The sequence below is a fragment of the Culex quinquefasciatus genome, chromosome 3 (genome assembly GCF_015732765.1).
Source record: "Culex quinquefasciatus strain JHB chromosome 3, VPISU_Cqui_1.0_pri_paternal, whole genome shotgun sequence".
NCBI classification, from domain to species: Eukaryota; Metazoa; Arthropoda; class Insecta; order Diptera; family Culicidae; genus Culex; species Culex quinquefasciatus.
The window spans coordinates 114,195,322-114,210,591 of record NC_051863.1 but is presented as its reverse complement, the minus strand read 5'-3'; the positions used below and the strand labels follow the sequence as shown (position 1 = coordinate 114,210,591).

The window sequence follows — 15,270 nt, the reverse complement described above, 5'->3', positions numbered from 1 at the left end:
AACGGCTGCTGGAACCGTTCGCTTTCACTTCACTTTGCGTCGAACATCCGGAACCACTTTTCAGAACGTTCTTCGCGTTTTCCAGAACCACTTTCGCGGAAGTCTTCTCACTTCGACCAAGTTCTCAGAACTTCCGGACCAAGTTCTCAGAAGGTTTTCGCTCCTCTTCTCGGTGTTCACTTCCAGGACCACTTCCCGAAAGCTCCTTCCTTCTCTGCCTGCAACTTCCGCTTCTTCTTCTCTGGAGTCGTCGCGTCCTTGCTCAGCGCCGCTCCCGGGAGTTGCTGCAGGCCTTAGGGACCTTAGGGCAGTTTCCGACACAAGAGGAACACCAACGATCGGACCCAGTGTCCGAACCAAGCACGGAAATCAGCCAAGTCTGAAATCACGGTACTTGGGGGAACTTTGTGTCCTCTTGGCCGGAACTTCACTTCACTTGAGCCTTCTTTCCGGAACCTTCTTCCGGCTTCAGAAGGTTCTGGACGCATCCAAGATGACGTCACTTAGCACTTAGCACTTGCTCTTCGGACGCATTCTGGTCGATTCCAAAATGGCGTCGCATTTTCACTGTGAGCTTTTTTCCATTCACCACGTTTTAGCCAAGATGGCGTCCTTTTCCACTTTCTTCGCGGCGTCTTTTTCCACTCTGGGCCTTGTGCCCACTTGCCGCGATAAAAACGACCCTCCGCCTTTTGTCCTTCACTGTCCCCGCAAATCTCGGCACTTCTGGTTCAATTTATCCGGGTCGTTTGGACCATGTTCGGAGCGGACTGTAGATTTTGCACTTCAAACTTCCGGCGGACTTGGGGAACCAGTTCGGGAGGGTCGGAAATTTCGCAAACAAGCAAAAACACTAGAATTTCTCTTCACTAATCTATTTACTAAACATAACTTAATTTTAGTGGTAAAAACTAGCGTCTCTTCCGACGATCGCGACAAGGTGACTTTACGTCCGACCGGTTCGGCTGCTTGCGATAGACTTGTCTCCTGTTCCGACGCGCAGGCTTCTCCTCGTCCTCTTTTCCTTCGTTGCGCGCCAAAATTTTCGTCGTTCTTTCTCTTTCTCGCTATTGCGCCGTCGTCAACGACGCGCCGTTGCTTGTTTCGGCTCACTTGCTGTCTCGCATACGCCGTTTCGCGCGCTCTCAGTCGTCTTTGACAGGAAAGCAGGCTGTGCAGCCATCGTCGCTACGACTGTCATCCCAGCAAGCGCAGGGCTGCCAAAACCACTCCAAATTTTCTTCGAGCTGATCTTGTCAGGCTCGAACAGTATGGACAGCTGCAAAAATTGTACGGAGCCTTGTATGGGTGAATAAATTACACCCCACAAAGTTTGAACCGAATCCAAAAATACTAATAAAATAAATTTCCGGTTTTGGTGGAGAATTGCTCGCATTCAGTGTGGAGTACAAAGTGATTTTTCCTAAATTTTGCGTCATGTAATGAAAGAACGCTCTCGAATCTCAAAGAACATATCTTCTACCAAATACATCATGCTACGTTCTTCACCTCGTTTTTCAATGTATTTTTTTTGTTGGATCGATCTGGGCACTAAACATAGATTTGTAGTGCATTTTATTTTAAGCCCAAGGCCACCACATCGCAGCACCTAGCTCTGCCGGTTGAGCATCGGATTCATTCAAGAAAAGTGTCTTCAATGAATCGTAGAAGATTACTACAGCACTTGAGATCCGTTGTTTGGTTTTGATTGATTCAGAAATTAAGAACACCGTTTAAAAAAATTGTAAATGTTTTATACAATACATAATATATCTATTTTTCAATTTGATAAATAGCTTACCTTAACCACCTCCCCAGTGGGTCTTTCCTTTTAAGGCGATGCCTCTTTTCTACAAGGAGAACGGAAGTGGCTATTATCATGCATCACTTAATCAGCGATTCGCGCGCTATTTAGATTTACAGCTGCTGCGTCGCGCTCGTTCCGTCCGTTTAGTCTGATGGGCGATGATTCTTAATCGCCGACATTTCGTCCTCCTCCCCACACACAAACACACATACAACTTGGTCAACGGAAACGCTCACGTATTACGCGCCTCTTGATTGATGATTGCGCAAGTTGTTCGCCGCCATATCGGTCTTCATCGATCTGACATTGAGCGCGCGCGCGTGGAATTGTTTTCAAACAGGCGGTTATGATTGGGGCACTGTTGTCTGTGGTGGGGGGGACCTTTAAATGGCCAAAGCAGTTGTGATAAAAAGTAAGCAATGTTTGCAGGGTGTCGATTAGATTGATCTTGAGTTATTTGGAAAAATTACATGCTCTTATAATTGTTGGATAACTGATCGATTAGAAAAGTTTCATTTAGAATATTTCTGAAAGTTTTATTTTCACCACTTCACTTCACTTCACTTCACTTCACTTCACTTCACTTCACTTCACTTCACTTCACTTCACTTCACTTCACTTCACTTCACTTCACTTCACTTCACTTCACTTCACTTCACTTCACTTCACTTCACTTCACTTCACTTCACTTCACTTCACTTCACTTCACTTCACTTCACTTCACTTCGCTTCGCTTCACTTCACTTCACTTCACTTCTTTTCACTTCACTTCACTTCTTTTCACTTCACTTCACTTCACTTCCCTTCACTTCCCTTCACTTTAAAGTTTAATCTGAAGTTAGATTTTTCCAGTCAGGTCGGGGTTGGGTTGAGTTGAGACTCGTTTCATACTTTGAGGATCATTTTTTTTAGGCTTGTGTCATCACCGTGTAAACTGATCTGTTACTCGTAGAACTTTTTCCGATCCAGTTTTGTAGCCACCGGTAATTAGAGCTAATGGAACAAGAAGAAGGACCGAGAAGCAGCAGCAGCAGGGTATCAATTTTCGTGGCATACGAAACGCGCCAAGGTGATCAAGGCACGATAATGACGACGTCGAGAGATTAAGCCGGGGACAGCCAGGAAAAATAGGCATCTGATTATGGCCTCGTGGCATGGGCTTTATAGCTATGTGGCTGATCGTGCTGCTGCTGCTGCCGGGGGAAGGGAAGGATAGACGCACGAGGTCCAGGGAAAACAAGACATTAAGAAATTGTATTCAAAGGAAGAAGGTTTTTTATGATATCCGGTGATTATGTTACCCCGGGCAGTCAGGCAGGGCTTCGTCACACTCTGTTGTTAACTTGGCTCTTCTGATTGGTTGTTTTCAAGAGGTGATATTGTTTATTTGTGTGTCTTGCCTCGCACAGATTGATTTGACAGTGCCTAGATAGCGTTAATGTTTGTCCGAAAGAAGAAGAATACGAAATGGGAAGAAGAAGTTTAAGATTGGCCCTGTTTGATTGTTTCTGTTTTGTTTCCTCTTTCAGATATTACCCCAATTCGTGTTCAACTCTCGTGATCCAATTGTGATGGGTGTCATAGTGGAGGCCGGAGTGGTCAAGGAGGGAACGCCGATTTGTGTGCCAACTAAAGAGGTGAGTGTGAATCTGCAGTTTAGAGCTGAAAGACTTTGGTAAACCTTGCAACTCTTTACATATAGTTCAATTCAATCTACCAAGAAAGACAAACACAACGTGTTTTTCTCTAACCACACTTCAGTTTCTCTATTCTCGTAAACATCTTTCCCGAAAAAGTCGCCGTTCGCCGATTCAACTGCCAACCAGCGCTTTTAATATTATCTCCAGCTTCCAGTATAATTTATTATATCCGGTCCATTTACAACCCTCCCCCTTTTATCCCCACATCATCGGTTTCAACGTTCCCTGCCAACAAACTGAGTGTTCAGTGTTGCCATCGGAGGAGCGTTTGTGTCGATATAGCTATGAACGATGAAAGCCAGCGCGAATTCCCGGTATCTTCTCCATGGCGCTGCTGTCATCCCACGAGTTCACTATTGTCATCTGGAGAGAGAGAGAGGGGGCTGGGGATATTAATTTCTAATTGTGGAACTCCGTCGTGGCTCAAACGAATCGGAACTACTGAGAGAATTCGCTACTCCGACCAGTTGTCAGATGTCGATTGCTCGGACACTAAACATAATGCCGAATTGGAAACTGTAGTAAACAATCGGATCAACGAATCAGCTCTGTATCAGTAGTAGAGTGGTTGTAGTCTCCCCCTTGAATGGGAAGAGCAAAAAAGACACGAAAGAAGATTATTTATCGCCCTTTGGAAGAGACACCCACGCAAACTTCCCCTCCCTCCCTCAACTACGTTCATTCATTCCGGAGAGCCCCTCAACAAGCTAGGCATTTTATAGTAGTAGATTTTTTCCTCCTCTCTTGAAGTGTTCGCGAAATTTCAGCAGCCGTTGACGTCAGTCGGTTCCGTAAATATTTGATTCCGGTAACAAACACACACTCACACTCTCGCCTCGCAAACGCCGGAGAGTCGCCACTAAAAATGCCACCTACTTACGAACCAGCCAAAAAAAACCGCTTGTTGGGGATTAGCTGCCCGGAGTTTTGGAGAATGTCAACTTGAGGTTATGAGCTTGATCCATAACAGCCCTTCAATTTTAAACCTAACTTAAAACAAAATCCATTATAGATCATCTCACCCTGCTTGAGTAGCTGGCGAAATAAGCACCCAGTCAGCCATTCCCGGCGAGTCGACTTGGGCCACGATCGGAAATTGAAGTCACGAACAGGAAGCGCATGCTGACAGTGTTGGAATTCCAGCTTTTCCACGAACTATTCGGTGTGTGCCTTTCACGTTTTGTTGTCGGGAAGTGCTCTACAGGGTGTTACTTTTCGCCTTTTATTATTATAGAGCTGAAATATACACCGAGGGTTGCCCTAAATCCCAAATATGAACTCGATTAGATGAAAATTCGAACAGACTAAGCTAAATGTATTTCCCATACAATTATTTATTGGGAAATCCGGCCCAAAATTTGAACTTTTTATTAAAATCTCGAAGACTCACCTTCATGCATACATATAGACTCAAAATCGAAAACTGAACAAATGTCTGTGTGTGTGTGTGTGTGTATTTGTGTGAATGTATGTATGTGACCAAAATTCTCACTGAGTTTGTCAGCACTGGCTGAACCGATTTTAATCAAACCGGTTGCATTTGACTTGGTTTAGAGTCCCATACATTGCTTGTGAATCGTTTGAAGTTTCGATTAGTAGTTCAAAAGTTATGTATAAAAATGTATTTTTACATGTATCCGGATCTCATTTATATGCATGTAAAAGATGTCCGGATCCAACCCAATGAAGATCTGGCAACCCTGTCTCGAGTTATGACCACTTAAGTGATATTTATGAACTTTTTTGAAGCCGGATCTCCCTTAAATGTATGTAAACAATGTCCAGATCCATCGTTCAACCCATCGTTGGTTAGTTAATTGAAAGACCTTTCCAACGAGTCCAATTTACTGAAGATCTGGCAACCCTGTGTCGAGTTATGACCATTTAAGTGATAATTATGTACTTTTTTGAAGCCGGATCTCATTTAAATGTATGTAAACGATGTCCGGATCCATTATCAAACCCATCGTTGATTAGGTAATTAAAAAACCTTTCCAACGAGTCTAAAACATTGAAGATCTGGCATCCTTGTCTCGAGTTATTATCATTTATGTTAAATTTGTGTACTGTTTTGCTAAATATCTAAAAAAAAATAGCTGAAATTTGTGTCCAAACCACCTAAATTGCCCATTGTTGGTAAAGCAAGGCATCCACATATGTGGATTCAGTTAGTTTTTTATTGAAAAATTAGCAGCACTGCCAAATTAATTTTGATTTACTTGTGCCATACTTGTGCCATAGCTACGAAATCGGTATTTTTTTTTAATTTTAATTTTTGTGCAAAAATTCTTAGATGCTGAGATATTGCCATGCAAAGGTTTAAAAACATGTAAATTGATGTTTTCTAAGGATCACCCAAACAACCCACCAATTTCTAAAGTCGAATTCTCAGCAACTAATGGTCCGATTTACAATGTTAAAATATAAAACATTAGTGAAATTTTCCGATCTTTTCGAAAACAATATTTTCATGTTTTCCAAATCAAGACTAACATTTAAAAAGGGCCAAAAATTCAATGTTACGCCTTTTTAAAATATTAGTCTTGGTTTATAAATTTTGAAAATATTTTTTCGAAAAGATTGGAAAATTTCACGAATGTTTCATATTTTATTATTGAAAATCGAACCATTAGTTGCTGAGATATCAATATTAGAAAACAGTGGGTTGTTTGGGTGAGACATAGAAATCATCAATTTCATGTTTTTAAACCTTTGCATGGCAATATCTCAGCAACTGTGGGTCTTATCAACAAAGTTCAAAAAAGCAAAATATAGAGAATTTTCTCAGCTTTTCAAGAATATTTTTTTTCAAAGGTAGGCAAACATGTGCACTGATTTTAGAAAGTGAGCAATTCCAGCTCAAATCAGGATTTTTTCTGGTACTTTTGTAGCCGACCCTCTCCGATTTCAATGAAACTTTGTAGACATGTTATCCTACGCTTATATAAGTCATTTTTGTGTATATGGAGCAAATAGTACTCGAGAATAACATTTGAGAAGGGCGTAAGGTATTTAAATATTTTAGTATTTTGCAATTTAAAAATTACTGTATCTCGAAGCCGTTGCATCGTATCAAAAAGTGGTCAAAGACAAACTTGTAGGAAATTGGACGGGCTTTCTGATAAAAATACACTGAAACAAAAATACACGCCACTTTTATGTCATTTTTCAATTTTTAAGTTTAAAAGTTAAATTTGAAGGTGATGTCACGATTTTTTTCGCTCAAAATTTTTGAGGAAGTACCCTAAGATGTAACCAAAAGACTGACGAAAAATGCAGGATGTCTCTCCCCAAAAAATACAAAAATCATTTACTAAAACTGTTTTTTTTGAAAAGTGGTCTAAACGTCAAAATTTTTAAAAACCGGTAGTGGGAATCGATTCCCCAGATAATTTTACATAAAAGTCTCCATATTGACCATTGTCCTACGTCCAATCCTTGGGAAGATACAGCTGTTTTAAAAATAAAAATGTTGAAAAAAAGGGATTTTTGGTGGTTTTTGGCATTTTATATATGACAGACTTGGTTTTTAGTCTCGTAATTTTTTTTACCGGAAAGCTCGTCCAATTTATCATAAGTTTGCCTTTGACAGCTTTTTGATTTATATCGTTTTTATATTTACGTAATCAAATTTACTATCCTGGTTTCTACTACACTGAAAAAAATATTCTATTATCAGTTATAAGCAATGTAATTAAGCTTATATCTGTAAGCCCTTACATCCAATTGAAATGCTGTCAAAGGCAAACTTATGGGAAATTGGACGAGCTTTCCGTTAAAAATATTTACGAGACTGAAAAACCAAGTCTGTCATATAGAAATTGTCAAAAACCACCAAAAATCCCGTTTTTTCAACATTTTTATTTTTAAAACCGCTGTATCTTCCCAAGGATTGGACATAGGACAATGGTCAATACGGAGACTTATATGTAAAATTGTCTGGAGAATCGATTCCCACTACCGGTTTTTAAAAATTTTACGTCTAGACCACTTTAAAAAAAAACAGTTTTAGTAAATGATTTTTGTATTTTTTTAGGAGGGACATACCATCCTGCATTTTTCGTCAGTCTTTTAGTAACATTTTAGGCTATTTCCTCAAAAATTTTGAACGATAAAAAATCGTGACATCACCTTCAAATTTAAGTTTTAGACTTAAAAATAAAAAAATCTCATAGATGTGGCGTGTATTTTTGTTTCAGTGTATTTTTTTTTCAGAAAGCCCGTCCAATTTCCTACAAGTTTGTCTTTGGCAACTTTTTGATACGACGCAACGGCTTCGAGATACAGTAATTTTTAAATTACAGAATACAAAAATATTTAAATACCTTACGCCCTTCTCAAATGTTATTCTCGAGTACTATTTGCTCCATATGCACAAAAATGGCTTATATAGGCCTAGGATAACATGTCTTCAAAGTTTCATTGAAATCGGAGAGGGTCGGGTACAAAAGTACCAGAAAAATTCCTGATTTGAGCTGGAATTGCTCAAATGAAAAACTGTAATTTCCTAAAAATGGCCTTAACTTGAAAACGGTGCACTTTATCAAAATTTCACTATTATACTTTTTGATTGAAAATTTGATTTTACATCGAAAAATGAAGCTGAATTTTTTTTTTAAATTATCATTGATTCCACAATTCATAACTCGGTCAAAGATTTTTTGCACAACCTGGAAATTTCTGAAAAATTTGCATTTTATGTCCTCTAAAACATATCAGAAAATAAAAAAAATAAAAATAGTTTTTTTTTCAAATCAAGTTTAAGTAACAAAAAGTTAAATAAAAAATCACCAATTTTTTTTACCGTGTATCATTTTTTTCAGTGTAGTCCATATTCATACCTACAACTTTGCCGAAGACACCAAATCGATCAAAAAATTCCTTCAAAAGATACAGATTTTTGAATTACATCGTTTTTGTATGGGCAGCTACCAAATTTGTATGGAAAATTATATGGACAAACTAATGATGCAAAATGGCTTCTTTGGGCATACCGAAGGCACCAAAAATGTTTCAGTCGGATTAAAAAAATACAAAAAAAATCGAGTGACCGAAATCTGAGAGAACTGCTCATAAATATACAGAACAATTTAAATTGTCTTCATACTCTTACGGAACTTTTTAACATTGAGAGTTGGTAGCCTTAATTATAGGGTTTCCATGAAAGCAATTTTCATGAATCATTCTAAAGGTTTTTTTTAATGCTTTCTCCTCAGATTATGTAACATCTGCTAATGTTATCATTTTTTATAAATACCGCTAAAGGTTTCCTGATTATTTTTATTTCTGGGTGGCAAAATTATTTATTTTTTATTTTTGGTAGATTTCAAAACAGACAGTCCTTTTCTTTAGTATTTGTCGGTATGGCAACATTTCAACAAACAGATCTTAACTATTTTGTAGTAGAATATCTCACTTCGTCAACTCTGCCAAACCCAATTACCGGAACCCGCTGTGGCGTTCCGTTCCGGGCCCATGGGACACCGGATAAAAGGTGCGTTCTTTCGAGACAACCCACCAGACATCATTACGTACACGTCAAGTCGCATGTTTGTGTCCTCAAACGTTCTTCAAACGACTCGAGATCGGAAGATGCAATTTCTTCGTTACGCTCGTAAACCCGACTCATTCATTCATCCGGCTTCTGTTACTTGCTGTTGGCCATTCATTCATTCAGCCAGCGCGGCAGCCATTCATTCACGTTTCTTCCCCTCGGCGATATCTTCGTCGTGGTCGTCGTCTTTTTCTTCGTTGAGAGCGCGCGTAGATTGGCGTTCCATTCATAAAATTGCTCCAGCGCGCACACACTCACACACACAAGCAGCAAAAAGCAGCAGGCGCACAGGCATTAATTTCAACTTCCTTCCGGATTTCCGACGATGTTTTTTGCTCGTTTTCTTGCTCACTCCCGTGAGTGTGCCTTTTTGTAATGAGATTAGAACAAAACGATCGTGCCCGGGACTGTCGGACGCCCGGAGTTGCTGACTCAGAAAGTTACGCGAGCAAAAGAAAAAAGACGGAGGGCATTCTTTGCTACTTCCGATTTACTTCCGATCCCACACACACGCACACACGCTGTTACAAAGGGGCAGAGAAAATTGAGAATGTTTTTTTTCTCCATCAATTTTCTACTTCCGAAATGTGTTCGGGCAATGAGATTTTGGAGATAATGAGAGAATGGAAAGGATTTATTCACTCGGCAGTGCAACTAACCTTTTCTGATAAACTTTTCAAATATATTTTTTTCGTTGTCAAATTTGCAAAAAGGGCATAGTTTTGTAAGTTTTCTAGCTTATTCTAAAAAAAAAATCCAAATTCATCGCTTTTTTTTACTAAGATCTGTAAATTTATCAATCTAAATGCTTCCCACTCAGCTTAAGCTGAAGTGTGTGCGTCTTGCTCTCTCTCTCTCTCCCGGAACGGAAATAAATACTTCCGGATGTTATTTCTTCCCGCAACCGCCGCATCTCTTTCTCCCATCGGGGCATTGTGCAGAAACTAGAGAGTGCGGCCTGTTCTTCCGGACTTAAGGGGCAAAGGTCTGAGTTTCACTTTTCTTTGGTTATTTGTTGTTGCTTTTCGGTCGTCCTTTTCTCTGTTCGAGTGAAATTTGATAGAGTTGTATTGGCTGTTTCATAAATTTGTTTGAAATAACTTACTCTATTGATTCCAATGCATTTTAAATCCTTTCAAAACCATTACAAATTTTCAATTTAAAATTTTCCAACTTTCTGCCTCCCCCTTTTCAAAAATGCCTTATAAATTCAGGGGGCAAAATAAAGTTTTTTTTTGTTTGTTTTAGTATGACCCTTAGTTAGGCCAAACCATTTTTAGTTCCAAGGAATTATTTTCGAAGTAGAACGACAACTGGTAGTAGAAGTGCACAGCTAAAAAAGTAGTAATCCAGCTGCGTGTAAAAGGCTTGGGTGTAAAATAAATATTGCATTATTTTATGCAATTTTATGTGATTTTACACCCTGAAATATATAGCCCATCAGTATGGGAACCCTACTTAACAGAAATGTCAGGCTCATACAGTATGTAAAAAAAGTATTTACACCCCTTGGGCACTATGCACATTTTGTGATGAAACATGTAAACAATTTAAAGTTTGACAGAAACCTAGTACTACGTTTTGTTCAGAAACTCATGCCGGACATTTTGCTATAAAAAGCTCATGAAAAGATGATTTCCATAAAAAGTTATATAACAAATACTATTACAAAAATCAAAAAAGGTTCAAAAAAAGTTTGTACACCTTTCGAAAAGTTAACATAAATAATGTTATTTGTTGACAAATCACCATAAATCCAGTCTCCCAACTCCAAATAGGCATCCTTGACTGATTAAAAAAATAATTTGGATTGAATATAAAATTTACTAAATACTTAGTATAAAAGTTTATATAACTCTGGAAATTCTATAAAAAAAAACATATCTAAACTTAATTTTGCAAACTTTCAATTTAACTAAATGTCAATATATTACCATAGAATTGCTAAATAAACATTCTGGAGTGGGTAGGGTAGAGGACCCAGTTTTCGCCCTGCTCCAGTTTTCGCCCACCTACTGGATTTAATCTGTATTTAGCAAACTCATACCGTTTTTTGGTTGAATTTATTATGCAGGTTTACATATTCATTCATTTCTAGTACAAAATGAAACTTTCCTAATGAATTTCTATTGATTATTAAGTTTTTATAAGCTTTTCAAAAAAAGCCTTGCTGCAGCCGCCATATTTTTGTCAATTTAGACTACAGCGGGTAATAATGTTAATGAGGGAAAACAACTCATTTTGTCCGAAAATAATGGGAATGAATAATTCATCGGTTCACTGTATGTCTGAATTTCATGAAAACCTAGTGATTTACCTGTTTTAAACGTTTACCAAAGGTTATTTCAATAAAATAAAGTGGGCGATTTCTGGGGTCACGAAAAAACATTCGATCCAATTTTCGACCAGGGCGAAATCTAGTATTGTATTTTAAGATTTTATCTAGAACCAGTTTTCGTTTACCATAAAAACTTTACTAGTCGCAGCGAAATGTGCTTGAAAATATATTTGGAACATTCTAGATTATTTTTAAAGGTTAAATAATCATTTTAATTACTTTCATTCATAAGGGGTTTTTGTTCAAATGTTGTAAAAGTTTACTGGTACATAGGAGAACAAATTAAGCAGAGGATGGAGCAGTAGTTACACATGTGCTTTAATATTTTTATTAAGAGGTACTCGATATTTTATATTGAGTCAATTCGGGAGCAAATGACCCATAGGGTTAAAGCTCCCCTAACAAAATCAACAACAACATGGAGCTAATTGTAACTGTGTACCCTTATCTTGGGTGAACAGGGACACATGAGTTCTATCACAAATTTTGATTCAGTCATATTTTTTTAGTGAGAGTGAGAACATGTTTTGGTTTTAGTTATAATAGACAGAGAATCTCAAAATAAGTAGGATATCTGTAAAGGAAACTCCTATAGAGTTTTTTGAACTTCAATTTATTTTACGACAATTGTAAAATTTTAAAATATGTGCACATTAATGCAATTGAGCTTCGGGAACATGTTGTGTATCAATAGGAGACCATATTTGCTTAGCTTTGTGTCATAATTTCATTTGATTACTTGATTTTTAACGTGGGCGAAAACTGGTTCCAAGGGTGGGCGAAAATTGGATTTAGGGGGGCGAAAATAGGCTTTTCAGAGCACTTTATTAAAACGTAAAATTTTGTTTGTTTGTTTGTTTATTTCTTGTAGCGTAAGGGAAACCCCTTTTAAATTGCTACAGATCGATTTTACAGAGTACATACAATTTTCACAATTACATAGTTTTTACAAAGAGAAATAACGGTCGTGGCACAGATTTTTCTAGGTTCATCATACGTATAGTTCAGTTACAGTTGTTTTTAAAATAGTTACAATGATAGAAAGTTTAAACGGATAGTCACAAGTGTTTCAATGAAGTAAAAAGATTAGAACTACATAAAACCGGCCAGTTGACCCTCAGTTAAAACTGCCTCGGCTTGTTGGTTATCAGGACGTTTCACGAAGACGACACCGTCTTTCGTGAACACCCCGCCAACTTCCCAGCTTTTTCAATCGCAAAGCAGCTCCTTTGATTTTGCGCGCCTCAACAGTCAGGTTTTCATTCACGTAGAAGCGTCGTGGAGAATCGATGCCCAGGTGGGATAACTGAAGGTTGAATTTTCTAAGATATCCACTGTAGAAATCGTTGCGGTGGTTCCTTAAGGCAAACTGCAGCAAAATCAAACCGTCCTTCTCACCAGTACTTGAAGAATTGAGCCGCCTGATGTCAACCGTTGGAAGAGGAGTTTCGTTGAGGCCAACTTTGTCCCACATCGCCTTGAAGTAATCAGTCAGATTTTCAGTCGGCAGGTATGGAACACCGCTTACGATCAACTCGTTCCTGTTCTCAAGAGCACCAATTTCCTGACTGACTTCGTTTGATCAAAAATGAACCTGTAAATGATAAAAACATTGTGGAAACTTAAAATCAAACAGTTTATCAACGTTCTACAACAAATAGAACCAAAAACCATAAATTGTCATCAAATTCTCATCAAATTTCCTAGATTGCCACTATAAAGTGGGCGATTTCTGGGTCCTCTACCATATAACACCGTTTTGGGGGTCTTTGTAACGCTAGAATAGATTTCTCGTTGGAATTTTGTACCAACCCGGAATTACGTCGTCGGAAAATCCGCCGACATCCGAACCAGATTCACAAGATGTGGCATCGGAAAGGGCATAAAATTTCCGATCATTTGATACCCATACATCTAGGTTTTCTATAAAACCCACGTTTTTAAATACCTTGGCAAAAACGTTGTTATGGTTTCGTTTGAGCAACCTGCCAAAAATGTATGGAGTTTCGTAATTTTTGTTCTCGTGAATCAAACTTACTTTTTGTCCAGGTATTCAAAAACGTGGGTTTTATAGAAACCCTAGATGTTTGGGTATCAAAAGATCGGAAGTTTTATGCCCTTTCCGATGCCACATAGGTTAACTTGTGAATTGAGGACCAGTTCGGATGCCGGCGAATTTTCCGACGACGTAAACACCCCTTGGGCAGTAAATACTTTTTTTACATACTGTATATGCGTTTATTCTTGCAACTTTACATCGGCTGATGGCCGAGTGGGCTAAGGCGCCAGTCCTTACTGTTGGTGCTGGGTTTGAATCCCGTCGGTTGCAACTTTTTTTTATGTATGCAAAAATTGTACATGCAGTGTGTATTATTAAGTGTTTATTTTGACGAAGGTGATGTGCATGCTTCTGCATGAAATTTTACCATCGGATTTTTTGCTGTGTGGTTAACAAGTGAAAAAAAATTACTAGATCACAGACGGGATTTGGACCCCTACCACCTACATCTTAACTACTTTCTACTACCAGTTGTCGTTCCAATTCTAATATCGTTTCTTGTAACTATAGTTTTATTTTTATTTATCCCCTTTGATTTTTGCAAACTATCGATTCGATTTTTGATTTTTAAAAGTGAAACTCGTGTGAAGTTTTCTTAACCTTTAAAATAAATCAGATTTTTAAGGCTTCAAAAATAATATAAAAAAGTTCATTTTGAAATGTAAGTCGTGATTTTAAAAAATCTGAACATGTTTTTTTAAGGTTTCACACGAGTTACGCTTTTTAATATCAAAAATCGGATCAATAGTTTCCAAAATTGTGGGCTAAGGCACTAAGAAAACCTTGTTTTTTGAATTTTTTTTAAATACTAGGTCATATCTCAGCAATCAAAAGTCGGATCAATAATGCCCAAAAATTAAAATTGTACACCCAAACGGCGGTCGCATGATTGTGATGCATGCCGGCATGAAAGTATATCAGAATCTGCATGAAATCTGTCCTCATGCATTTTTTGCGATATAGGGGTATGACATTTTTGCCCGTTACCGACAATTATCGACATTACCGACGGCTTTTGGTTGTATTTCACAAAAAACCCTTAACACAACGAGGATTGAACCACTAACTTCTTGGTTACTGATCCGACACGCTACCACCGCGCCATGGACGCTTGATGAAAAGTGAGTGAAAGAGCACCAACATATGCTTCTCTTTGGAGTGTTGCTCGGAGACGGGCCAGCGTTATATGTGTTGGTGAGAACTGCAGATCGCTGAAATGTTTACACGCGGGCAAAAATGATCTAGGGCTTGCTGCAAAAAATGTTATAAAATATGACATTTTCTGCAGCAAATCCACTGTTGCAGATTTTGAGATATATTTTTCTTTTGGGTGTATATAATAATAAAAAAACAGTTTTTTAAATTAAAATCTAAAAATTGCAAACACTATAAGAAATATTTGTACCAGTCTAACTTGACAAAGAACAAAAGTTAGTCTTACTTACTTACTTAAACATGTAAACCAAAATGAAAAAAAACCAAAAAAACTAAGTGGTTAAAGCTGGTCAAAATCGAGTATTGGTTATAGAAAGATAGTTTCAAAAATTGTATAAAAAATCCATCCACCTATTTTTCCGAATAGTTTTAATGTTAATATGGAACTATGCTGATGGCATCAAATCTATCCAAAAATCTCTTGTCAAAATGCAAATTTTCGAATTTGCATAGCACTTTCTATGGACGGCACCCAAATTTGTATGGAGATATGTAATGGACTATTTAGACAGAAGGAATCGATGGACAGAGTTAGCGCAGTATAAGCAACTCCTCAAACTACGGAAAAGTGACCCACTCACACTCGCCCAAACACTT

General features: G+C 38.0%; 1 protein-coding gene across 1 annotated transcript in view; it reads left to right on the top strand.

Annotated features, from left to right (window-relative positions):
* Positions 1 to 15,270, top strand: part of LOC6041011 (eukaryotic translation initiation factor 5B) — a 195,771-nt gene that overhangs the window by 85,549 nt on the left and 94,952 nt on the right. The window contains 1 exon segment of the mRNA XM_038259671.1: positions 3,337 to 3,444. Coding sequence (XP_038115599.1) covers positions 3,337 to 3,444 — 108 coding nt within the window.